Here is a 25,681-nt window from a genome sequence, read left to right on the forward strand (position 1 = left end):
TGAAAGCACTTAACCATATTCAAAAGTTTTAAATAGAAATTCTCTTACTGACTATTTTTTCAGCATAAAGTAATCTGAAACATCAGGTTCAAAGCTTGCTTCAGTCCCTCAACATTAACTAAACAAGGGAAGCCTTGCCAAGGCAAAGAGAGACTTTTTATAAATTGTTTTGTTCACTTTTTGTCAACAAGTGTTTTACAGAAACCAAAATTGCCAATTTTTAAATATGTGCAGTCAAACATCCAAAGACTCCATACATTCTCATCTTTCAGGCTCATTAAATCAAAGTTTTAAAAAAATAATTCTATTATAATGATTCTTGGAATTTGCTTTAAGGTTTGTGTTTCACAATAAATCTTGGCATGTGAGTGAGAAATTTTCAATCGATTACTCCATTAATTAAGTTGAAAGCAAAATATTATTAAAGTAATTAAAAAAACCCACTTCATTTTCCCCAGCTTAAATACCTTTCAAGTTTGGTTTCAGCTTTTTGGAATGATTTATTTTCCGTGTAGTTTGCTTATACCAGGATTTTTGATCCTTAATCCTCTCTCCACTTCCCAGCATATAGAGATTTGTTTGATAAATTTAAGTATTTAAGTACTTTTATGTTCTAATGCCAATATCTAGACAATAAACACTTACGCATCAACTAAAATTAGCATGTCTTTGGGAGATGCAGCTCCTTGGATATACCTGAAATAAATAAAGGGTATGAATGACATAAATTTGAAACCACATTTGTTGTGTGTGATGGAAGATACTTGGTGATCTCTAAACTAAATTCAGGTGAGTCAGCAAAATCCTGCTCCTGTAGTACTATCATTTCCTCTCTTGATGTATCTTCTAAGTAAAACAAAATCTAAAGCACATTAGGAAAATCTTGAAGTAGGATATACTAATTCAAATTCACAATTTTCATATGTTGATACTAAAAATATAATTGCTGTTTCACAGTTAAAGATCTTAAAGACAGATAAATTATTGCATCATTCCAGCTCAGGGAAAAATACTTCATACTTTGAAATATATTCAACCAGTATGAATCCAAGTATGAATATGCATCATACCTTAAGTAAGAGGTCACCAATCTAATGGGTTTTTTCCTGGTGTAAACCATTGAGACGTATTTGTAAACATTTTGAAAATCTGGGAAAATGGCTCAGTTTAATAATTTGCATTTGACCTTTGCACAAAATAGAAGTTTTAAATTGCCTTTTACATACTTGACATTCTGCTATGAAAGGTCCATGTAAAGCAACACTATGAAGCACCATACTGGGTATTGCATAACAAATAGTATAATTTAAACATTTATTCAGAAGAATGAACTGGCTTTTTAAAAAGAAAATAACAATATCTAAAATAAGGACTAGTCAGTAAAATTAATCAGCTTAATTCTTCTTTAGTCATATCTAGAAAGTATGTGACATATATAAATCAATCCTTTAAAGAAATTTTACCATGGTCTTCTGCGAACATCATACAAATCTATTTTGTTTGGTGTCCGGCTTTTATCTACCCAGGGAGAAGCTAAAAAGAAAAAAGAAAAAAAACAAACTTAATCTCAAGTATTTTAATTACAACAATATCACAGACTTTACACGATATACATATAAATACTTGCTATGGAGAAAAAAGTATCTGTATATGTGCACTCTGTTTTTGATATATATGCATCCATAGTTGAGTGTATGGTATAATTAAATGAAAATATATATAGATAAAAACTTAAAGGAGCCAACTTGTGATGAAGAAACAGTTACTCACTTGAATGGAACCAGAACTTCAACTACAGCACTCAGAATATGTTTTGGGGTTTTTTTTCCCTTTTTTTTTAACAAGAAAGTATTTCATCCAAAAAAAAAAAAAAAAAAAAAAAAAACCACAAAAAACCCACAAAAAAGTTTTAAGTTAAAAGTTTTAAGCTGATTAATATTGTATGCAACAATACTGTACTGATCTAAAGCTCAGTTATGAATCTAAAAAACTTACCAGGACACTGACCAGGAAAGTTTTACCCCAAAAAGTGAATTAGACATGAAAGTGTAATATTTTATGAAAATAAAAAGAGATGGAAATACTCATGTCTCTGTCAAGGAAATACTAAGATTAATAACCTTTTGTAAGCATTTAATCTAAGCTTTACCATGGTGGTGAGACAATGCAAGAGGTTGCCCAAGGAAGCTTTGGCTGCCCCCTCCCTGGAAGTGTCCAAGGCCAGGTTGGATGGGCCCTTGAGCAACCTGGTCTAGTGGGGTGTGACCCTTCTCATGCAGGGGTTTTGGAACTCAATGATCTTTCAGGTCCCTTCCCAACCATAGCCATTCTATGAGTCTGTGAATTTGCTCTCTCACTTTATACCAACAGCATTGGAGGAGCTATTTCATGACACCAGTCATTTTTCTGTCTAGGAAATAAAGAAATGTGTAGGCAGCTCCAGGATTCTTCCTGAAAAAAAGCATTCACTCAACAAAGGGGAAAAAATTATGGTATCTCTATCCACTAATGTAAAAGAAGCCACCAGCTCAGAGTAGCTGCCTATTTTTCGTTTAACTAAATGAATGCTTTCCTAAGAGACCACAATCTGAATTTGCACATCAGTTTCCAGAACATTTAAGTCAAGCATAAGCCACAGGACATCTATCAGTATACGGTTTTCAGCCACAGAAAACACTGTATATCGTTGTACTATTGCACACTATAAGAACCTCAAACTTCATCAGCATTGCCTGATCTGTGATTTCAGATTAGACTACCAGACAGTCCTTTGTGGTGTGAAGTGAAAAAAGTCTTAGAAATTTCCAGAACTGAGGGAGTAGAACTTTTGAGACAAGTTTAAGATAATGCATCACGACAGATTTGTAACTTAAGTGTCATTGCATGAATATACATAGGCTAAAATAAGTAGTATTTTATGAGTCTGAGTCATAGTACTGACCAGCAGTACTATATGTTTGCCCAAACTGTCAGTCTTTTTAGTGATATTCAATAAAAAAGCTGTGCCTACGAAATCTTTCCCCCTTTATCAACCTTCATCTTGGACAGTCTTCATAATCACAGAATTATCTGAATGTATACATCTAGAGTTATTTCAAAACAGATAAAATGCAATTTACACTGCTACTGTGACAATAACTTTTAGCAATCTCTGAATTAAACCTCTTTGTATATTTTTTCTTTTCATATAAAAGACAAGTCCAGCTCCTTAACTACATTCTCCAAAGTAAATGGATGGTCATTCAAAGAGAATTTGAGCTCAGGAGCTGAAAAAGAGTGCTTTTAAATATCACCATATTATTCTGTAACAGTGGATGCTGACATAAGCATTCATTTAAAATTGCATCAATTTTCTAAAGGCTCACAAAATAACAGACTGGCACCATTGATAACATAAATTATCTACTGAAAATCATCACATGAATGTTTAGATAGAATTTATCTGTTATCATAGCCTTCAAGAAGATGATAATGTAACTTACTTCACATTCTATTTTATACTACAATTTAAGTTTTTTAAATTCCAAACTATAATTTACTGAAATATGGGTTACAGTTGCATTTTGTCTGTGCAACAGAAGATAGTGCACAGCTACATTAGTCTCTAAAATTTCAGAGGTACAAATTTATGTTAATATGATACCACTTGACAAGTAAGCACATAATATTCTTTAGACAAACACCAGTTTCCCGGACAGAATGCACTTCAGAATTGGGACAAAAACATAGTAAGGTACATTTTCCAGAAACATTAAGAAACAAAATTAATACTTATACTTGCAAGGAAATGCCAAATAATATTTGGAATGCCTGAAACTTTCCCTAACATTTCCAAAAGCACCAAAAGGCTCTGTAGAATAACAGCTGGGGTGGGGGGTTAACTGCAATTAAAACACCAGAATATTATTTATTATTTCTTTTCTTCTCTACTGTTTACGGAGAGAATGCTCAGAACTTCTGATTAAGACAGATTCTGGGGACAATCTTCCCAAATCGCTCTTCAGAGGAGGTCCTTCTGCTAAGACTTGAACAATTAAGCTTTGCACTCAGTTCTATGATAGTTTAAAGTAATTTCCTGGATTGTCAGAAAGTTAAAATGTCTCCTTCTAGCTATGTATCTATCAGTGAGTTAAAAAGCACAACAAGCACCAGAACTAGACTATGAACTACTACATTAGTCCAGTTATACCCAAAAGAAACTGTGAATAAACCATTCAGCACTCTACTTATAGACTGTCTACAAACCTTTTGAAGATTACTATGAATGGTAACACAGTTTTCATTTTGTGAGATAGACAGTGTGGAGAACACAAGAGCTAAACTACTCCTCTTTCATTAGAATGGCCCTTTCATATTCATCATCCCGGAAGATTTTCAGCAACTTCAGAGAGATATGCAGAAGGTCTTCAAAAACTTATATAATTACTATACAGTTAAACCAGAATTTTCTATGCCACATGTCATTAGGTTTCTTTTTCCTAATTAATATATTACCTCCTGTTGAGACAAATATAACAAGCAATAACAAGCATCTAGATGCTAAATTTCCATGTGATGCAATTTTTCTGTATTTATGCCGTGAGTGCAAAATTTTTCATCAGATATTAATGCGTGGATAATACAAATGCTAATTAAGAAATACAATTTTGTATTCCAAAATTACAACTAAAACTAAGAAATAAAATTTCAACAATATTAATTGCTAAAAGTTAGTGAGAAAACTGGTACTATTACTATTGATCTTTATGATGTTTTCTACAACAGTTTACATATCTGGTTCTAAGTCTCTGCATAGCTAAGCATAAGCAAGGACTCAGTCCTTAGTATGTAAAATTTCATTCACATCAAAGAAATGTAGAATTCCTTCTTTAATCTTGAGAATTAACATGACTAAATTAGTAATTCATCCTAACCTCTCCCTGGATTAACACTTTTAATTTCAGAGGGCTTTGAATGGTCTCAAATCTGTTCATTGGTTTTGGTAACATTCTGAGTATTTAGGGATCTTATTGAAATTGCTGTTACTAGGAAACTGAGATTACACTAGGACACTTGATCTCCAAAGACTGGATTTTAATTTATCCTGATTTCAATTTTAAAAAAATAATTCAAAAAATATTACAAATGTTCGATATACAAAAATAAGTTATTATGCATATATAATTACATAGGAAATAATGAAAAGGGATGGAAACCACTGGAAAAAAATTGTCTTGGCTCATATACAGAAAATGCTATAAAGCCATTTGGCTTACATCTTACTGACAAAAGCCATTATATGGTCTAAGATGAAAGCAAACTAAAACACACAAAAAGAATGATTACACATTTTCCAAAAAAACCCTAAAACTGAAGATGAAGGATTTTGAGATTTACAGTTATATTTTTATATCCTAGTGTTTAAAACATGCATTTTAATCAGATGCCTTGGAATCTGTCTCACCAAATGTCTTTAAGACCTCAGCTTCACCATGGTTTATTGCTGCATATTAATATCTTGAAATATGTCAACAATACACAATTCTCTGTTGCATACATTAGGCTTTAGTCATGTTTTCCTTTGATGATTTTTCCCATTCGGCATATGGTTAGATTTGATATTTTATAAATTATTCATTTTATTTCATATCCCATTCCACTTCTGCTGTTTGCCTTATAGAGATATAGGCTTGGCTATATTTCAAGCAACAGTAAGGCACGCTCTTCTGTTAATCCTGCACAAGTAGGGGTGGAAATCCTCAGTTTTGTTGATTACATTCAAAATCAACTCATGCATTACGGAGGTTGTCATAAGGTATAAGCCTACTAATTCATTTCATGATTCCAGAGACATAGGTGAGTGTCATGGGGGAGGTCTTCCTGAAAGTTCTGCCAAATGAGATATCACTTATATCTGCCTTCTTCTACTGGGTAGGTATGCATGTGCAAGGAACAGAGGCACAGATGAATATTTAACAGCTTTACATCCCTGTAATACATTTGGGGAAAGAGGCTAAAAGCTGATAGTGGGACAGGTAACAAATTCCAATTATCAAATTTCAGACAGCATCATCTTATTCTGACAGACACTTCACACCTTTCCATCACAAAGGGTTACTATGCAGTCAGCTTCCATATAGCATTTATGGGGTTAGGAAAACAAATAGTTGTTAAAGTTGATTTTGAGCTTGTTATGTCCTAAATAAACATTAACCCACTAGAAATAATCCATTATCCTGTAACCAAGTGAATCTGCTTGCACAGCTACAACACGGAGCACATCAGCTTTGCAAAATGAGGCACAAGCAAGTATGGGTAGATTCAAACCATGTCAGCCCATCTTCTTTCCTCCCAGCTATTCAAAAAAAAAAAGGGAAGTGAGCAGCTCTAAAAGAGGTTTATTTCAGTGCAAGATGCAGAACTATCCAAATTGCATAATAATTGCAGTAATTGATAATCTATATGCAGCATTCCTGGGAAAGTGTTTTGGGTTTTATTTTGTGGATTGTTTATTTTTTATTTTAAAGGCTCCTTTAAATGCTGCTATCAAGAGGAATTGATAGCAATAAAATACAAAACCTTTAACAAAAAAAAAATGATGAAGTTCCTAGATTTTTCAAGACTTTTGATTAATTTTGTATGGATTTTTTAGGCTTTCTTGTCTTTTAGTATCTGCTTCAATAATTACTTTCTTTGAAGCGTTCAATATCGTGGCTGCAGTACTATTGCTTGCCAATAATGGTTAACACGAGAGCAGCTGTGCACAGCAAGTCCTTCATTTAGAGAGGTATCCTTTTATTTTATTAGAAATTGATTTTTAAGGCTCTTCCATTATTAATTTGTCTAAGGAGGAAATGTTCCTGTAGCTGAGTGAGATCTGCTTCACCTACATCTGGAAATGAACAGGTTCAAGATTTATTTTTTTAATGCAGCAGAAGAGATAATACTACCTCCCACCTGTCCACACTTTTAATCCAAGAATTTAAATACTTTAGGGACAATTTTATTTTTTGAATAATCAGGGCTGCAGCATTATCTTTTCTTTATCTGTGAATTTGTTCATTTTACACTTTGTAGACCCTAATTATAAAGGAAGATTTTAATATCCTAGTAAAATACTCGCATGAACAATGTAAAAAGACTATTTTTTTCTAATTAATTAAACTTCCCATCATATTATACTTATTATATACGTAGACAAAGTAAGGCTAAATGCAAGTCTAACCCACAGTAAAAAAGGAAAAGAATAAAACAAAAAGGAAAAAATATAGCAATATTAAATATAACAAGAATATAACAATTCTTCAGCACTGATATTACAAGCATATAGTGAGAAATTAACTCACCTGCTGATATTTAAACAAAGCTATGAATCTAAGTATGAGTTAATGATATAACAGCACACTGAATCTGACAAAAATTGGCTGCTACACATATTCCTGGCTTGCAGCCCAAACCTTCAGAGGATCATTGAAGCAGTCATTTTATCCTCTATACCTGTTTATTTATCTGCAAATGAGGACAGTGATATTTTCATTACTTTTAAACCATGCTTTGAGACCTACTGAGAAAGATGAAAAGGCTGTACTATGCTAAATGGGACTAGGACCAATGCAGGTAAGCACTTCAATAAGCCTTAGGGGGCTGTCAACTTGAGGAAAACAGTGAATACAGCTAAAAAAAAAAGTAAATAAGCTTTGACTTGAAGTTAGTAGAGGCCAAAGAATTAAGCCTCTTCTGATAAGCAAAGTAGGAGTGAGAGCTATTCTCATTTTCACATTACAAATAATTTGGCATCTAATCCTCTCTGAATCTCTTTAGCCTTGTGATACATAGCAGGCAGTTAGTTTAAAATGTCTGAAGGAAGATGATGGTTGAGTTGCTGCCTGTCAGAAGGTGTTTGGGGGACGATAATTAAGCTGTGCAGTATATGCCATGCAGTATATACATTCACTGCACTATAGCATAAAATAATCTAGGAGTGTTTGAAAACATGAAGCCTCCTAAAACAGGATAGGAGATTTGTGCAGTATTGAAGAAACAAAACCTGGTCCAGTGCTATCCATTAAGAAAGGCCAGAGTGTGTTTCAGTCACACCTCGGGGCTGTCCAAGGGGTGCAAATAAAACCCTGACTTGTTCCATTGACTACTACACACCCACCTTTAAATCTGAGAAGCAGTGACCTAAGGAAGCACGTGTATGCATGATTAAGACATGCTGAGATGTTTTTTAAGAAATTTAGACTTTGTAGCTATTAAGTTCCAGAATTGTCAGTATTTACTAATTTAGCTAAGAAAGACTTGAACTTCACAGATAATTTCCAACTTGAATTCAACACTTCTCCAGTAAACAAAGCCATGTCTCCTTAAATAACAGACCTGCCAGTACCACAAAATACTAGCTCAGTTCTGGTTCAGCTGGAAGTCTGTTTAAAAGTTGGTTCCTTTTGAAAAGAGTATTTTCCTTCATGATTACAAAGTTCTTAGTATTCACCTAAGAAAGTTATGTTGTAGCACTTTTTAAAGGTTTTCCCATAGTTATATAAGACTGGGTAGAGCCAATGCAATCTCCTCCCCATTTCCTTACTTCCCTCTCCCTTCTTCTCTAAGATAGGTAAGACCAGATGAAGATGACAAATTTGTATTGCTAGGTTACTTGATAAGAAAAGGATGACAGAGCTACAGGCTGGAGGCTGCTTATTCTACTTTGAGAAAACCAGAAAGAAGTCTCAGAGTTATGCAGCCCTTTGGGAGAGTGGAAGTTCCCAGACAAATAATTTTAAGAAAAAAAAGTTTTAAATTTAATTTCCCATAGGCCCTTGTTAAATCTCCAGATGGAAGTGGAAAGTTTTGGAACGTCTGGGGACAAGGTAGTACTTGTTTTTCAGTTTTATTTTTTCCATGAAGTGCCTCAGCTTTTTGGAACTTGGCCAGATGTGGCACATTCCCACTTTGAGCATACTGCAGACCAAATGTCACACCCAGTCTAGGGTCAAGAGTCCTTCATAAAAGATGCTGAATCTATTACTGCATCACCATGCTACTGTTATCTGTATATAAAATCCTCTAACTTTATGGAACCTGAAACTATTTGTATTAGTACTACCCTTTATACATTACCTTCAGCAAATATTATTTAGCAAACCTCCCTGAGAAAGCTGAGTCACTGTTGCTGAACAAACAGGTTTTTTACAAAACATAAATGTAAATCAAGAGTTTGCTTTCATTTGAGCAATCCTTTGCAGCCAAACTTTCTTAGGTGTATTAATTGCTATAAGTAGAAAGCATCATATATTATATTTAATTGAATATTTAATTTGCCTGCAGCGCAAAACAAAACACATCCTTCACTGAATATCTTAGCCTTAGGAAAAAAACAACAAATACAACAGAGAGATGGTATCTGTCAAAAGGCATATAAATACAAAGTGTTTTTTAAATTTCTTTAATTAGTAATTTCTACAGTGAAAATAATACACTTCCCATTGCAGAATTTTAATGAAACATTAAGACTTAGAGTCCTCATTACCTCTATAATTAAGAAGGATTTTAAGACTGAAAGAGGAACGAGTTGGTTTGTACCTACACTTCCAAACAGCCTGACAAAGATTTGATATCAATTTGTTTTTTTCAGATAGCTGCTTTCTAAAATGTTGAAGTAAAATTAGCTGAATAGATCCAACACAAAAATATATAAATATATAAATCCTTTTGTCTACATGAAGTCAACAAAGCTCTACATGTGCCACACCAGGGTGAATGGATTAAAGATTTAAATATTAATAATAAGATATTTCTTTGAAAACAATATAAGAAGGGTTGATTCAGGTGACTGCTAGTGGTTCTGTGATTATTGTGATTACTTTAGATCTGATTACTTTACATCAGATAGTATGTGTTACATAGTCCATATCTGGTGAATGAGATACATCCTTCCAGCATATTCATCCATTTTAGGTGCAATACAATGATCTTGCTAAAATGCTGCCACATTACTGCTGTTAACTTGAATTAAAAACTACTGAAACCTTATATCTGCATTAGAACTAGGCAAATGTCATCTTAAAATGACATCTTAAAAGCTAGCAACAGTTTCTAGAATTATAAACTCAGAAATCAGGTAGGAAGGTTACATCTACCAGTACTACTGATAAGGTGCTTCTACTTTTATAGTACCCTGTGCTTTCTTGCCACCTCATATAATCTAATCTTTAAACTTGGCAGCTTACATTTTTCTCAATGAAAATCATCAGATTCTGTTTCCTGTTTCCAAAAATTTACCTCTAAGAATTCCATAATATCAAATTTCAGGAGGGCTTGCTAAGAAAAAAAAAAACAACAAACCATCTCTGTTTTCTTTCATAGTACTCAAGTGATGGGGAATTGTCCCCTTACAGGATGAAGGCTGGAAACTTATATTTAAACCTGGTGAAATTTTAGAGAAACTAGAATTGAAAATCTGTTCTTTCAAGAAAACTGAGTCCTCAGACAAAAAATCCAAAGGAAAAAAGTGGTTTTTATATGCTCAGTCCTATCTTGCCTTTGCAGACAACTCAGATAATATTCTGCCTGCAAACTGAACATTAAGAAACAGGAAGCTTTTTTCATACAAGTTACATGTGGGAGCTGTTTTGAAAAACTAATTGTGATTTCCTGTCAAAGAAAAGTGCAACTAATTTCTCAAAGTGATAAATCTAAATTGAGATTCCTGAGATTCCTTGTTTTCTGAGATAAGTTAAGATAGCTTCTGAGCATGCACTGGACAGTAGTGAAGGTCCCTGTGGCTGCAAGTCAGACAGGACCAACCACAGAACATCTCATATCTGACAGAATGTAATGCATATTCACTATGTGCCTAGGTCTGGGACTGCCTTTTCTGGTCAGGTTTGTTTATGCACACAAAGTAACTGACATTTTGATCTCAGTTGCATTCTGGTACATGGATATTTAAAAGTCTTCCTATTTTTACCTTTTTTTAAATTCCCAGATTTAAATGTAGCTTGAATTTAATTTTATTTAAAGCACATCCATGACATTGTATCTTCTCGCTTTGGAAATTAAGCTTAGTAACAAAAGCTTAAACAACAGAAATCCTTCCCCTATATCTTAATGAGAATGTCTCTTTTATCTGCACATCCATCACAAGGGGTTCTGTACTTGTTGCTTACAGGGCGAGAATCCAGTAATGCTATACACAAGAATTTCAAGGCATTACACTTGGTTGTGAAAAAACTCACTTAAAATGACTTATCAATTTTATTTTAATGACTTTTTACCAGTCAGTCTGTTAACTTTTTTTAACAACTTTATTGTTAAGAATTATTAAATAAAATTGTTAAATATATTTGAAAAGTAATAAATGCTTGGAAAATATCTAAATTTTGGATGACCATAAATTGTATATTAAACCTGTAATATTTCACATTTTTGATGTGTTACTAGTAGCTCTGTGTAAATGACAGGTGAAATGGACAGTTGTAGCTTGAATAGAGATTTTTTATTATGCAGAATCCAAAGTACTTGCAACCTAACTTCCTTACATAACCTTCAGGTGGCTTGCAAGCAACCACTGCATGACCTGTCCCTTGTTTTTGCACTGATGAATAAATAAGGAGAGAAAACATACAGAGTCTTGTTTTCATCCTCAATCAATAACCCAACAAATTAAATTTAGCTTCTGAGCAGAGGGAAGTTGTCTGGTGCCACTTTGTTTCTGCAAACATTATTTCTCCTTTGAGCAAGAGTGTAATTACTGAGGGAACGCAGAAGAGATTATAGAATAAATTGTAGCCCCTTGCCAATATGCTTATTTCTTGAGATAAAAAGTTAGTTCCTTAAAAATGAAGGGCTCTACAAGCACCAGAAGGCTCAGCAGCCACTGAGATCATTGATGCCTATGTTCAAGCCTAAATTTAGGAGATGCAGATGTGTAGCCAGGAATTACTGATGTAGGATGAGGGGAGGGACAAAAAAGCTGCAAGAAAGTTTATGGTAGTGTCTGCCTCCTGGATTGGGTTTCTTTTAAACACAAACCCTTGCTCCTTTCCCGAGATACATTGTGTGGTTGTCTGGTTAGGTACCATGTTGTACTTCGCTGATTCTCATTCAGGGACCTTCTAGCCTGACCTCAGAGCTTCCTTATCAAGATAGACTTGTTAATCTTCTGAAGCTGACCCCAGCAAAAGCACTTGTGTGTGTCAGATAGGTCTCTTGAAACTGATACAAAGAGTTTGCAGAAGACAAAGATTGACAAACTTGCACAAAAACTAAAAATCTAACACTCAAAGGGCTTACTGACTTGAACCATAAATGGAAGGAAGTAGGAAGGAAAAGATGCACAGAACAATGCACATACAGCTTAAACACTCTCAGACTGCTCCAGGTTACTGTGTGTCTGTATGAAGTCTAAGAATTAGGGAATTACCCAAGAATTTTTTAAGTTCTGACAGGACTAGAGAGTTAGGAAGGACTTAAGCAATTAGCTATGGAATAAGCATGAGGTGTGAGGATCTGATTTTTATACTAAGTCATAGAATCATAGAAAAGTTTCAGCTGGAAGGGACCTTGAAAGGTCATCTAGTCTAACAACCCTGCAATGAGCAGGGACATCTTAAATTAGAACAGATTGCTCAGAGCCCCGTCCAAATTGGTCTTGAATGTTCCCAGGGATGGGGCATCTACCATCTCTCTGGACAGCCTGTTCCAGGGGTTTGCCATCCTCATCGTAAAAAAATTCTTCCTTATATCTAGTTTAAATCTACTCTCTTTTGGTTCAAAACCATTACCACTGGTCCTATTGCTACAGGCCCTGATAAAAAGTCACAACTTTTTTATAGGCCTCCTTTAAGTACTGAAAGGCTCCAATAAGGACTCTCCGGAGTCCTCACTTCCACAACCTCAACTTTCTCAGCCTTTCTTCATAGCAGAGGTGTTCCATTCCTCTGATCATTTTTGTGGCCCTCCTCTGGACCTGCTGGCCCGTATCTTTCCTGTGCTGAGGACTCCACAGCTGGATGCAGTACTGCAGGTGGGACCTCAAAAATATATGTTAAAATATATATAAATATAAATTTGGGATTGGGTGGAATATATACAAGCAACATTTTCTGCCCAAACTAGGGAAAGCAAGCTTGTCACATTTCATAGAAATGCTCTAAGGGAGAATACATAAAGATTTCGAGGTTCTTGTGTTGGGCTAGTGAACAACTGGAATATAGAGATTAGCTAGAAAGAAGAATATATTTTTTGAGTATACAAGATAATCTTACACTTGAAAATAAATTTCCTAAAGATATATTTAAGAAAAAGTTCTTTTTCAGCATTTGGAAAACATCACTACATAGTATGTGGTGACAAATGGTGATTCCAAATGCAGCACTAATAGATCCCTAAAGCACTGAAACATAACAATTGCATAGAAAGGGAATATAAAATTAGCCTTTTCAATGTTGTTTTTTTGTCACACATTACAGTATTTCACCAGCACCTGCTATGACAAGCAAACAGGACTCAAGTGCTATGAAATATTTCTTCCTGTAAAATAGCCAAAGGCATTTTCTCAGCCTTTGCTAGCAATTGTGCTAGCGATACAGTAACATCTTTAGAATAATCCATCCTCAGAAACACAAAAAAAATCTTGTATAAATGAGAAAGGATCTCAGACTTTGTTAACCAGTTGAAGGCAAGACACAAAACACTGCACAAAGTGGTCTTGTGCACAGTAGACACATCACTCTGTCACTGATAACATCACTTAACATAAACAACACAGGCACTATGCCCTGCCATAAAACAAGGCTTTCTATTCACTAGTGCCCATCAAGAATCAAATTAAGCCTACCACTAATCTAAATTCAGTAAAATATGCATCTATTTAAAGTAATTACTGTGATTCAGTAATGGGATTCTTTGACAGGTGAAACAGATGCCAGTTTATTTAATCAAGTTGTATTCACTGACCTTAGTTCTAATAGCAAAGAAATAATTGAGGATACTGAAGGATATAAACACAGCATGGTGTAATTGAATTTTTACTGACTTGAACCATAAGATTATCTGTCTAGTCACCAAGTCACTATTTTTAAAACTAGACAGGTGCAAAAATCTCACCGACAAATATTCAATTGATTCCTTACACATCACATAGAAAACATTATTAAAATAAAACTAACTGTTCAGCTTTTCAAAAGACATCATCTTCTGCTCCGACTGTAAAAATACTGGTTACATATTTCACCCCCAGTTTCTTCCCCCTCATGGCAGGTTTATGTCCGAATAATTTCACAGTCTTTGAGTTACTTTTGCTATACAGGAACCCCATCTATATTAGAGAGTCATCTTTAGTTCCCTTTTATTCCTTGTAAAGAATTCAGGCTATTTTTAAGGCATCATGTGGTATAGGATAGTTCTTTAGGAGACTTGAGTTACCTGGGTAATACCTAGCAAGGCCAGTGGCACTGCCGAAGACTTGCCATAACAAAGTGGGGTCTTCTTCTCTGTTCCGCTTGAATACATCGTCCAGTGCTGCAGTCCAGTTGAGTTCATTTAACACTATTGTTGCTGTCAAACACAAAACATATTCAGTATTATAAAGTTATATCCTAACACAAGTGATGTTAGTGATGTAGTGATGACTACAAAAGCTAGTGAACAATTGCAGAAAGTAATAACATTTTAACTAATCGAGAAAGTAAATTTAGAGTCTTCTTTCTTAGAATTTTAAGTTCCTTATGCTTTCTTCTTCCCATTACATTATTTGTATGCCATGACTTCTGCCTTATTTTTGTATTCATTATCTCCTACAAATACTTTGTTTCTGAGATGTCACTCTCTTTGCACTTCCCAGCTGTAGAAAAGTAAGTGCAAGTAGATGAAGGTCATATTTCTACTAATCAAAGCACATTGCATATGAAATACTATAATGACATCAACAAAAGTAGAAGAGTCTCTTAGAAAGGTAAAAAATATGTAGGATGATGTAAACGAATTATATGGGTAGAAGATGGTGATGAGTTATTTGAATTATAACATTCAGGTGTAAATGCATGCACAACAGTAATCACGTTAACAAGATCTTAATGTTTATAGATGTGACCACTTACAGAAACATCAGCAGCGTGAACACTAATATTTATGAGTTGAGTGACTTACACTATTAACTTAAAATATCAGGAAATGGCAGGTATTCAGCTTATTAGAAAGAGCTTTTAGTTGGTTTGGTCACTGATGCTTTCTTTTGCATTGCCTCAGGGTACTTCAAGTGTTGTTTCTAAAACTAAAACACCTACACCAGAAAGCCAAGAGTGGAAAGGGAACTTGAGGGAGAAAAAAAATTGAAAACATCTAAAGATGTAGATATAAATGATAAATACTGTGATAAAGACTGTGAAAGTTCACAGTTTAATAACAGAACCTGCTTACACAAAAGTACTGCAAAAAGGAAAGAAAATTTGACTTCTCTTGCAAATAGGGAAGTCAAGTTGAAATAAAACCAGTTCATGTTTAAGGCACATGAGTGGCATCACAGTACAAAATTTGTTATGCAGGTTTATATTCTTGCCTTCTACTACCTTGAATAAAAAAAGAAATAATAAAAATAAGGAAAGGTTGAAAGTTAACATTTGACAGCCCATTTCCAAAGCGAGGTTGTTAAAGAGATGAGATCTCAACATTAAATTTTATAGGCTTGTATTTAAAGGTTAAGAAGGAAATTGCTACTCCATGTGCTTTGCAGAGAGGTTTATCTATGTTTTTTCAAAGTAGTTTTAAGATAATATTACTCTCATTATACAATGATACAATGAAAGCAATAACCTTGTTTTATATATCTGTCTCTTTATCAAGAAGGTAATTATAAGTGTATATATGTTTACTTAAGAGGAATAATTACCTGAGGCACAATGAAGAGTTAATTACAATTTTTAAATGGCTACTGTTCAATTATCTCTTTTAAATCCAATTGATCTACTGCATAATTAAGCATTATGTACAGGTTTTCCAAATTTGACTTTGTGTCAGATCTTACTTCCAGAAGTAGCTCCTTCTGATGAAGGCATTAGAAGCTCTGTACTTTACTTTTTCAGACAAGAGCTTTTTTTCAGCTTCATTTTTTTTCATGTCTCTTACAAATGAATAAACTATAGTCAATAAATGCACACACCAAACATATTATTGTCCATAAATGCACACACCAAACATATTATTGTCCACTTACAAATTTTGTTGCAAAGAATATTTGTTTAACATCACCTGGAAACATCTTGCAGTTTTATATATATATGAACCTATGTTTCACAAGCCTCTATATATACATAATAAAATAAAGTACATGCAAACACAAAAAAGGGGAAACTAAGGAGACAATCTACAAATCACATAATAAATAAGTACCAAACAGCTATATCTGAACTAAAAATTTCACCATTTTATTGGACTGGTTGAGATTAGTCTGTAAAATACAAAATACTGCTTAATAGATCTTATTTTTTATATCCGTGGAGAAGTGATGCTTTATAGTCAGAGTCAAGAGTTTTATCTTATTTACATTACACTTTCCCTTCCCTCCTCCCCCTCAACAGCTTTTTTCCAGAGACAAACACAGCACCCTAAAAAAATTCCAAGAACTTGTAGAAGAGGTAAAAGAAAGCCCTCTAACACATGAAGTTGTAATTAAAATAACAATGTGGAAATCAATAAGAGCAGCAAGAAAAGAGCATACTATGAGAAGTAAAATGAAACAAATCTGCGAAAAGTCTACACTTCAGAAATGTGTAGGCTTCAACCTATTTTCTTCCTCTTAATTCACTTTCTCAATATGACAGTAAGAATTGGTCCTTGGAACAGATGCACAAGGTTTATTTGGTGGGACTGATATGTAAATGTCTGAATATACCATCATTAGAACAATTATTCTGGGAGCAGTTTGTTATTTGTAATTCAAACTGTCTCCCCTCATTCAGAATTTGTTTGTTTGCTTTTTGGTTTGGTTTTATTGTTTTATATTTGTTTGGTTTTATTTTATTTATGGAATTAATTGTTTCAATTCCATATACAAGCATATTTGTATATAGTATGCACATGCATTTATATTAACCCATCCAGTAATCAGTGAACAAGGAAATGAATACTGGGAACTTTAGCTTTAATCATTTATTTCTCTAAGTGATTTTCAACATCTTGTATTACTATTTCACTTCTATTAAAGAATACGCCCTATACTTCAAAAGGCAAGCTGCAGATCAATCACCAACTTTTTTTTGGTTTTTTATGCAATAGCTCTAGTAATAGGCAATTTCAAACCAATACCTCTAGCTTCTGGTTTAAAGGCTAGAGTAGGGGATATGAAAATTGCCAATCAAAGATAAGCAAACAAAAATGGTCAGTCATAAACAGTAACAAATCTGTTCTTCAAATGGTTCCTACTAAAATATCATGATTCTCAATTTGCACATAAAAATCAATGCAGTGTTATTTTCACTAGCTCATGTAGAGCTCATGCCTCTGGTTAGAATACTCTAAAATCTGTGAGACATGGATTTATATTGATATTGTTATTATATTGTGAATACTTATATATATACTTATATATACTTATATATACTTATATATACTAATTATATTGTGAATATTACTTATTTTTCTATTATTAAAAATATATATTTTATCACAGTAAAGTATTTAGATATTTTAGAGCCATACTTACTGAGATGTTGTTTATCCTAGAAACACCTTTCCTTCTGAGTTAATTTCTCTACAGGAAATAGCTTTTGACTGATAATATGAAGAAAAGCTGGTTGTAGACAACTCCCCAATAAGCTTCTTTCCAATTCTGCTAAAAGAAGTCTTTGAAGATTACTACTTCAAAGTACTTCAGCTGCTACCTTTCACTTGATTTGGGCAAGATGAAAAAATAAAATTTATCATCACACAATAAGGAACATCATTCTTTCTGGCTAATTCCACTGAACTCCATCCATCTTTTCCTTTTTCCTCTCTTCTTTATGACATGAGGTTTCAGGGCCTTGACAAGGAATGGATTCAATTTTCCTCTGCAAATGCAATCAATAAAAAATAGAGAGCACTACCGTGCTTTCTTTAAAAGAACTGTAATACACTTCTGATGATTTATTCAATGTATAGGCCCTGGCCTGCATACAAGGCAGGGTATAACTTTATTTGAAAAGCCTGAAAGCTATTTACTTTATCTGAAGATATGTCAGCTGCTATTCCCTGTTGTGGCAGCTACACATACCCCGGGGAGAACAGAAGGGAGCTCCTCAGCAGTTCATTAATCTTCTTTCAGTCTGTGTTAAGTATTACACTACCATATCCTCTTTAATGAAGTTGATTCATTGACATATTTGAAGATAGAACATTGTCATGAATGAAATAATTATTTACAATCAAATATTAGCCTTTTTAAAAGGGGGTACAGAGGGATGATATGTTTACATGTTTATATTTTTGTACATATGTGTGTAGACACAGAGGCTTCCATCTGTAAGCAAGCTAATTGACATTACAGAAATTGTACTGAAAGTAGAAACTGATCTTTATGATTTATGTGTTCCACTAATTTAATGATTACATTATTTCCAACTTATGTTAAATTATATAGAATGTTACCCACTCTCAGATGTCATGGGGAAGATCTAGTCTCATTTTCTTTTATATGGGACTAAGAAGGAATGGTCTTTTTCATTTAAGGTATTTTTAGTAACATGTTTGCACTGGCTTATATATAGAACACACACAAACACACACACATATATATAAATGGGGTTTGTATACACATAAATACTTTTCCCACAATTTCCAAATAGAATAATTGAAAGAACTATTCTGGTAGTAAATGGAATGTAAGTAAAATGCCAAATGAAAGAAAGATTATAGTGGCTTCAAACTGAAAACTATCTCCATCAAAACTGGTCCTTGGAGTGGAATCAGAAATACAAATTCAGATACTTTGACTTTTTCCATAGAAAATAGTAGGAAGGTGTCTGACTCAAAAAAACAATCCAAAAAAAAAAAAAAAAAAAACCAAACCAAAACAAAAGAATGACCAACAAAAAACTAACCAACTTTCAAAGCTTATTAGGAAACAGACGAGAATAATAAAATTAGGACAACTGAGAGAACTAAAGACTGTTTTATGAAACCTCTCTGCAAAGGTTAGGCAAATAAATCAGAGCTCCAAAGGATGCATTTCCATCCACTATCTCCAGCCTGCATGCTTTTAAGTACAGTTTGCAGACATATTCTGGAATGCCAACTTTTCCAGTATAGCTAGAAACTTTACAACAACTTATTTTAGTTTTGAAAGCATCCACCACTCGATTCAAAAGCATTCTGTGTGTAGGTTTATCATATTAGGAATCAATTACATTGAAAGTGTAATTAGAGTACTACTCACGTGTAATTAGAGTACTACTCTAATTACAAGTGAGAAAAATATTACAAAATAAATAAACTTTGTTAATTTTTATTTTTATTAATACAATAATGCAAAGGAAATATATCCTTTGCAAATGCAAAGGAAATATATTATTTTCATTCAAATTACAGGAGGAAAAAAAAAACCACACATAACTATCTTAAATTTTGACATACAAAGGCTATTATGTTATACATTTCCAGTTGTCTAGGTCATTATTTTAGGTGATGCTCTGCTGGATCTTGCATGTGAAAATCAGTTACAACATCTTGCTGTGAAAGCAGCATTTCTATTTCCTATCACTAAATTTAAATTTACTGGATAATCAAAACTGTTTGGCTAAAATGCATTCAAAGTGCATAAAAATTAAAGTAATAATAAAAAAAAAAATATTAGCATTCAGAACGATAATGATAAAAAATAATTTCAACATCTAAGATCACTGAAGGAAAATTTTAGCGAGTAGGTACTTTACACTCTTAATTAAAAGCATGAATGATAAAATGTAATGTACTTTTTTCTTTAAATGAACAACTTCTCTACTTCTCATTAGATTTCTGACATTATGTCCCAGACACTTCTATAAATAATACTCTGAAGTAGTCACTGAAGTCTAGTGTGCTGTTGTGTCTGTCTCAAATCAAGTAAATTAATTGGCAATGCCATCCACTGTCTGCTGACTGGCTTAGCCACCACATGCTGATAGCAAGAGAAGCAGAGTGAAAGCTCATTAAAATAAGAAACGCCCAGGAGAAGGAAATGAGAACAAAAATGTCAAGAAGAGAAGACAGAATTAAGCTTCTATTATAGCTCAATAAAAGAGAGATAATACAATGTAGAGTCATATGCTCTTCAGTACACACTCGTAGGTTTCCAACAAGTAATTTATCTCTAAAAAACACAAAAGACACTCATATTAAATACTGCAACCTATTGCTGATAACAGTATTTGTGCATCATACCAGCTGGGAAGGATGGAAGCTGGTTTTCACCTTGTTTCCTCTAATATTAAAAAATACCAACATATATTTTAGAACAGAGTAATACCTGATGTAAACAGCCATAGAGTAATCTAGAGGTTTTGATTCATAGAAGATAGTAAGAAGACAAAATATTTGAAATATACTGTTGATTAAAGTGGATCTAGAAGACTTTCAGATTTTGTAAAATCTATGCAAAATGAAAACCAGTACAAAATTATTAAAGCAATTATAAACCTTTCTTGTTCTTTTTTACAGGTGACTTCAAACTAATCCTTCTAATTGGACATAATTCCTTAAAACCAAAACGAATCAAAACAAACCAAAAACCAAACAAAAAACAGAACACTGTGAAAGGAATACTTTTTATTAGTATGTTGTATTTTTATGGAAATATCAAGGACTAAATATCAACAAAACACTGAAAAAGTAATTATGACTATATAACATATATTAACTCCGGTCTGTCTTCTCTTTGCTCTATTTTTTTTAGCATTTCAAAGGACATCACAGTGACACTCAGATTAAACAACCTATAGAGGTAAACTTGATCTTTAATGAAGACTTTTTTATATTAAAAAAAAAAAAAAAAGGTATTAACAAAACCAAACAAAACCAATCAAAAAGACTTCCTGGAAATTCTGTTCTGGAATAATTTCTTAAACTTTGTCTTCAATCTGCGAGGGCACCAGCACTGAAATGATCTTCTAGTCTCTAAAGCACCTTACAGATCACTAAGTCCTAAGCAGGAGATGGGTTAAGAGAGAAGGAAAAAGGCTTAGAAACAGGACAACTCAAGCAAATATCTCTCTCCTACCTCATGCTTTCTGCAGTGTTTTAAAGATTTTGTCAATTCCATTATAATACATATTAGTTCTAGTCTAAAAACTCAATTCAGAAATCGATGAAATCCAATTAGTTTTACATAGATCACTTGTTCAAAATTCTTTAACTTCTTCTTACAAGTATATTGTCCATCAACAGCAATTCCTTCTATCCCCTCACCAGCCATAGTAACCCAGAAAGCATCGGTATCTCCAGCAAAAGCAGTGATGTGTTAATACAATATTATAAAGATCATTGAACCAATGCTTGGGATATTGTGCATTTGTTTTGTCTGTTATGCCAAAGAGATTAATTGAAAGTGAAAAAAATGTTGACATCTGGAGAAGAACAGAAAACCTGTTTCCTGAAAGAAGAGAAAGAATTTGAGGTGGGCAGAAAGCAAACCCAACCATGAAAACGGTGTGTAGGCACAAGAACAGCACTGGCACAAAAGCAAATTAGTATAAACTACTTAAGAATAAATTAGATCAGGTAGATAAGAGGTGCCTTTTAGAGCAGATGATTATAGAATGCCCTTCTGATGGGAGACAAAAGTGAGGAGCCCAGGTCTTTTAAAACTGCATGTGATCAGTTCACCGAAGAAATAACGGACTAACCAGATTAGCAGTTGGATTTATCGAGCAAAAAAAAGGTTCCTGCTATATTCTGCTATGTCACCCTTTTTTATTAATAAAGAAAAGGTTCTTTTAGAAGCCTCATACAATACAGTTCTATACAGAGTTAATGGCAGCAAAAGCATTGGAAGTAAAACTGCTTTTCTTATTATTTTTTTATTAATGAATATTAAATGTTTGCAAATGAGGCATGGTATTTTCAACTACATTAATATATATCTCTATATATGTATGTTCTTTATATTGTAAGATCTATATATATTTTAATTTTGTACTCTAAAATTACTGTCTATAAATTATATAGATCATATATGGAGAACATATATATCACAGACAATATTTTCTGAGGTCTAGGATATTTTAATAATTCTAAAATAATACAGTGGATTTGGCTAATGGATTCTAATCTAATCCCCATATCAATGAAATATTAATGAATAGCAGGCTGGTTTAATATATCTCAATGTATCTCTGGCAACAGAAATCCAACAAACACCAAGTGTGAGGGGAATACAATGCACAAGCAGGGAACGTGAGAAAAATTATGATGAGACAAGGTCTGTTTCAACTGAAACAGACGTGACAGTCCCTGCTCGTTGTCAGTATTCTAAATATCTCACAGACAAGTCCTGTAGAAAAAACAAAAATAAATATATATATATATATTTCAAGAATTTTTTTCTTTTTTTTTTTTTCCTTTTGTTTTGGGCAAAGGATGCACCAAAGAGGAAGAAGACTGTTATTCTCTGAAATTCAACAACGTAAGGAAGAAGCCCTCTCTCTCCAAAAGATGAAACATGTGTCCCATATGCAACTGCATCGTGCCTTCTCAGAAGAACCACACAAAAATAAAAGTTATTATTATTCCATAGCCTGGCATCATCATAGGTATTTAACCTTGTCTAATGATTAAGCTTTGTTTGGTGTTGTTTTCCAGGTTATAGAAATGGCATATGAATAAATCTCTTTTTTTTAAGGATGAAGAGACTATAGGGTACTAGAAAGGCGAAAGCTCAATGCTGCCTCTACCAACAGAGGTTCTCATCTCTCTGAAGACATTGCAGTTTCTTGATATAAAAAGTTACTTTGGCTGTACCTTTACAAGAAGAAAATGTTTTTTAATTTTTATTTAATCTGTAGCTTTGAATATATGAGGAGCAAAACATAGATTGAAATTCCTAAATTTCCACAATGTGAAGATGAATTTCAATCTAGGGGCAAATCCTCACCTCCCTGAAGTTAATGGCCAAAATATTTTGTAGCACAGGGAATTGATTTCATCTTGAGAACACAGTAACACTGCCATTTTCAACCAGTCTGTCTGTACATAGTATTTTGTCAGTCAATGCAATACGCACATCACAGAATTAGGAGCCAGGGGTTACAAATCCCTTTGTAAGACTCAAAATGTCTTTGAAATAATTAGAGATGCAAAAGGATCCTGGGGAACACAGTAAATTAAGCTTCTTTGAATTTTTTTCTGTCTGTTTCCATGTCATGAGTACTGTCTTAGGATTTATCTGAATTTTCTGTAATCACTGTTTTATTCACTTGATATAGCAGTTCTTTGTTCTGCAAAAAATATCCAAGCAGAAATACATTTTCATAATAACGTGCTTGCTGAAGGCCTCCTTGGTTTTAATTTACTATGTGATTATATAAAGCCACAGGAACAGGCAGTAAAGTTGCACAAACCTACTGGAACAGGATGAAGGGAGAAAACTTATTGCCGTATGTATACCTATCCTAATGGTTGATACTGTACTAAAATTTAGTTACTTTAGCTTCCCATATTTAAGTAAGGGCCATAATCCTTCCTGAGTCTGTAAATACTGCATAAACAGAGATTTTAAAAGCAGGGAAGTTGCTGAGTTTGAGGTTTTTAAAAGCTTCTATATAGATCATCCCCAGTAATAGGAAGAGACCAATGTTTTAAGGAAACAGACACTGGTGAAAACATTGCTATAGAGAGAAAAAAGTGCACCAGGAACTAACACAGTTAAGAATACATTATAAGGACCCCTAAAGTCATACAATATTTGAAACAGCTACTTTCAACTAAATCCAGAGAGTGAGGATACAGTGTACCACATTTCCTAGCATAAAAAGGAGGATCTAAAATATGAATCTGGATTTTAAATGAGGGTTTAAGGAGCAGTCATAACACATAGTGAAACACAAGACTTCAGCTTCTGTCTGCCCCTTCTTAGAGGCATTGCTTCATACATTTAACTTTCATATTTGATAAATAAAGGAATCAAGACAAATCCAGAAGCTTAGCACCAGCCAAATCCCATTACACTCTCATAATCTATCAATTCAGGATGTACTCAAGGGAAATAAGGGTCCATATCTGTTAACAACCCATTTCAGCAGTTGTTTCAAAAAAGGAAATGGCAAGATCCTGTGTTTTGCTTTTGCTTCTTCATATCACTTTAAAAACAAATGAACAAACCAACAGAAAAAAAAATTTCTAAAATGCCCTAACAAAAAAACCCCATCACAGTATGAAACAACAGACAACTTATCCTAGGTGAGAAATTAATTACACTGCTTTTCTAAAGCATACTGGTTTCAGTGGCTTCATCCATATCAGTCAGCAGAGCAGAGCAATGGAAGCAGGACTGTATATTGAAACAGTTGGTGCTGGGGATGTGATATTCCTATTATATGGGATCTGAAGGCCTTACTTTCTGCTACATCCAATCTGTGCTGTAGCCTGAATGCCCACAGATGCAGGTTTAGCTACACCCCACTGACACACTTGGAGATGTGCCAGATCAGGTACAGTAACTTGGTCCAAACAGTGTTTTCTTCCTACGTGTCCTTCTGACATGAACTAAAATACTAACAGAAATAGATCCAGCCCTCAGGAAACAATAATGAAGGGTCAAATAAATTAGATAGCTAAGATTGAGGGCAACTCACATGATAATGACGTTCACAGTCAAGAGGCAATATTTAGCTTCATTCTTGAGTGTCATTCTGTCTTGAGTACAATGTCACCTTGCAAGTTTCATCACCTTTAGCAGCAAATGTGTTTGCTTTCAACTACAGCTATACTATTTACTATAATTGAAAGGAGAGGTTACTCAATTTCAGTTAGCAAGGTGGGCCTCAGCATGATAAAACCAAACAAAATACATTTTTTATATACACATTAACAAACTGAACATATGTAACAGTAGAGTTTCCCATCTAAAAAGCAATCATTTCCTTGGTACAAATATTTGGTAGACTAATGGCCAGATTCCCAACTGTTGCAAGTGGACATATTTTCACTAAAGCAACTGATAACACAATTCCAGTAAAAACTGATCATGATGTTGTAAATATGTGTTTCATCATTACAACATGCAACACAAATCAAAGTTAAGATATCTGACAGCACTGTGCAAGAGTTGTGTCTTACTTTACTAAGTTCTTCTAAATGCTTTATGCATATAACAGTTCAGAAAATAAGGCATCACCAGTAGCAATGAAACCAAAACTGTGATCCCATTTTACATAAAGTGATGCAAAAACATCAAAGGTGTTGGTGGTAATTTATGTACATGGTTTTAAATCTGGTTCTAAAACTGACTTTCAGGAAAACCTTTGGTATACTTTGGTATTCATAATATTACTAAGCAACTTCCTCAGCCATAGAACAGGAGGAACAATTTATTTATTTAAATGTGATTTTCAGATGAAGAGCCTTTAAAGTCTTTAATGTCTTTTGAGTAATTTATTGACATAATCTGGCACTTTGGCACAAAAGCAGCTTTATGATGTATGTAGTTTCTGCATTGTTCATGAGTCAACACCTGGAGAACATTTTGCTGTTGTAA

At 33.7% G+C, this 25,681-nt stretch overlaps 1 protein-coding gene and 1 long non-coding RNA gene across 5 annotated transcripts in view; one reads left to right on the forward strand and one right to left on the reverse strand.

Moving 5' to 3' along the window:
• CACNA2D1 (calcium voltage-gated channel auxiliary subunit alpha2delta 1) overlaps window positions 1-25,681 on the reverse strand; it is a 361,517-nt gene that overhangs the window by 89,448 nt on the left and 246,388 nt on the right. For all 4 annotated transcript variants that reach the window (XM_071734046.1, XM_071734050.1, XM_071734049.1 and 1 more), the window contains exons 7-9: window positions 14,407-14,538; window positions 1,464-1,533; window positions 646-696 (exon numbers count right to left, since the gene is read on the reverse strand). In XM_071734046.1, the coding sequence (XP_071590147.1) occupies window positions 646-696; window positions 1,464-1,533; window positions 14,407-14,538 (253 nt within the window). The remainder of the gene's footprint in view (window positions 1-645; window positions 697-1,463; window positions 1,534-14,406; window positions 14,539-25,681) is intronic.
• Window positions 1-25,681, forward strand: part of LOC139791612 (uncharacterized) — a 67,219-nt gene that overhangs the window by 10,015 nt on the left and 31,523 nt on the right. The window lies entirely within an intron of this gene.

The sequence above is a fragment of the Heliangelus exortis genome, chromosome 1, assembly GCF_036169615.1.
Source record: "Heliangelus exortis chromosome 1, bHelExo1.hap1, whole genome shotgun sequence".
Taxonomy (NCBI): Eukaryota; Metazoa; Chordata; class Aves; order Apodiformes; family Trochilidae; genus Heliangelus; species Heliangelus exortis.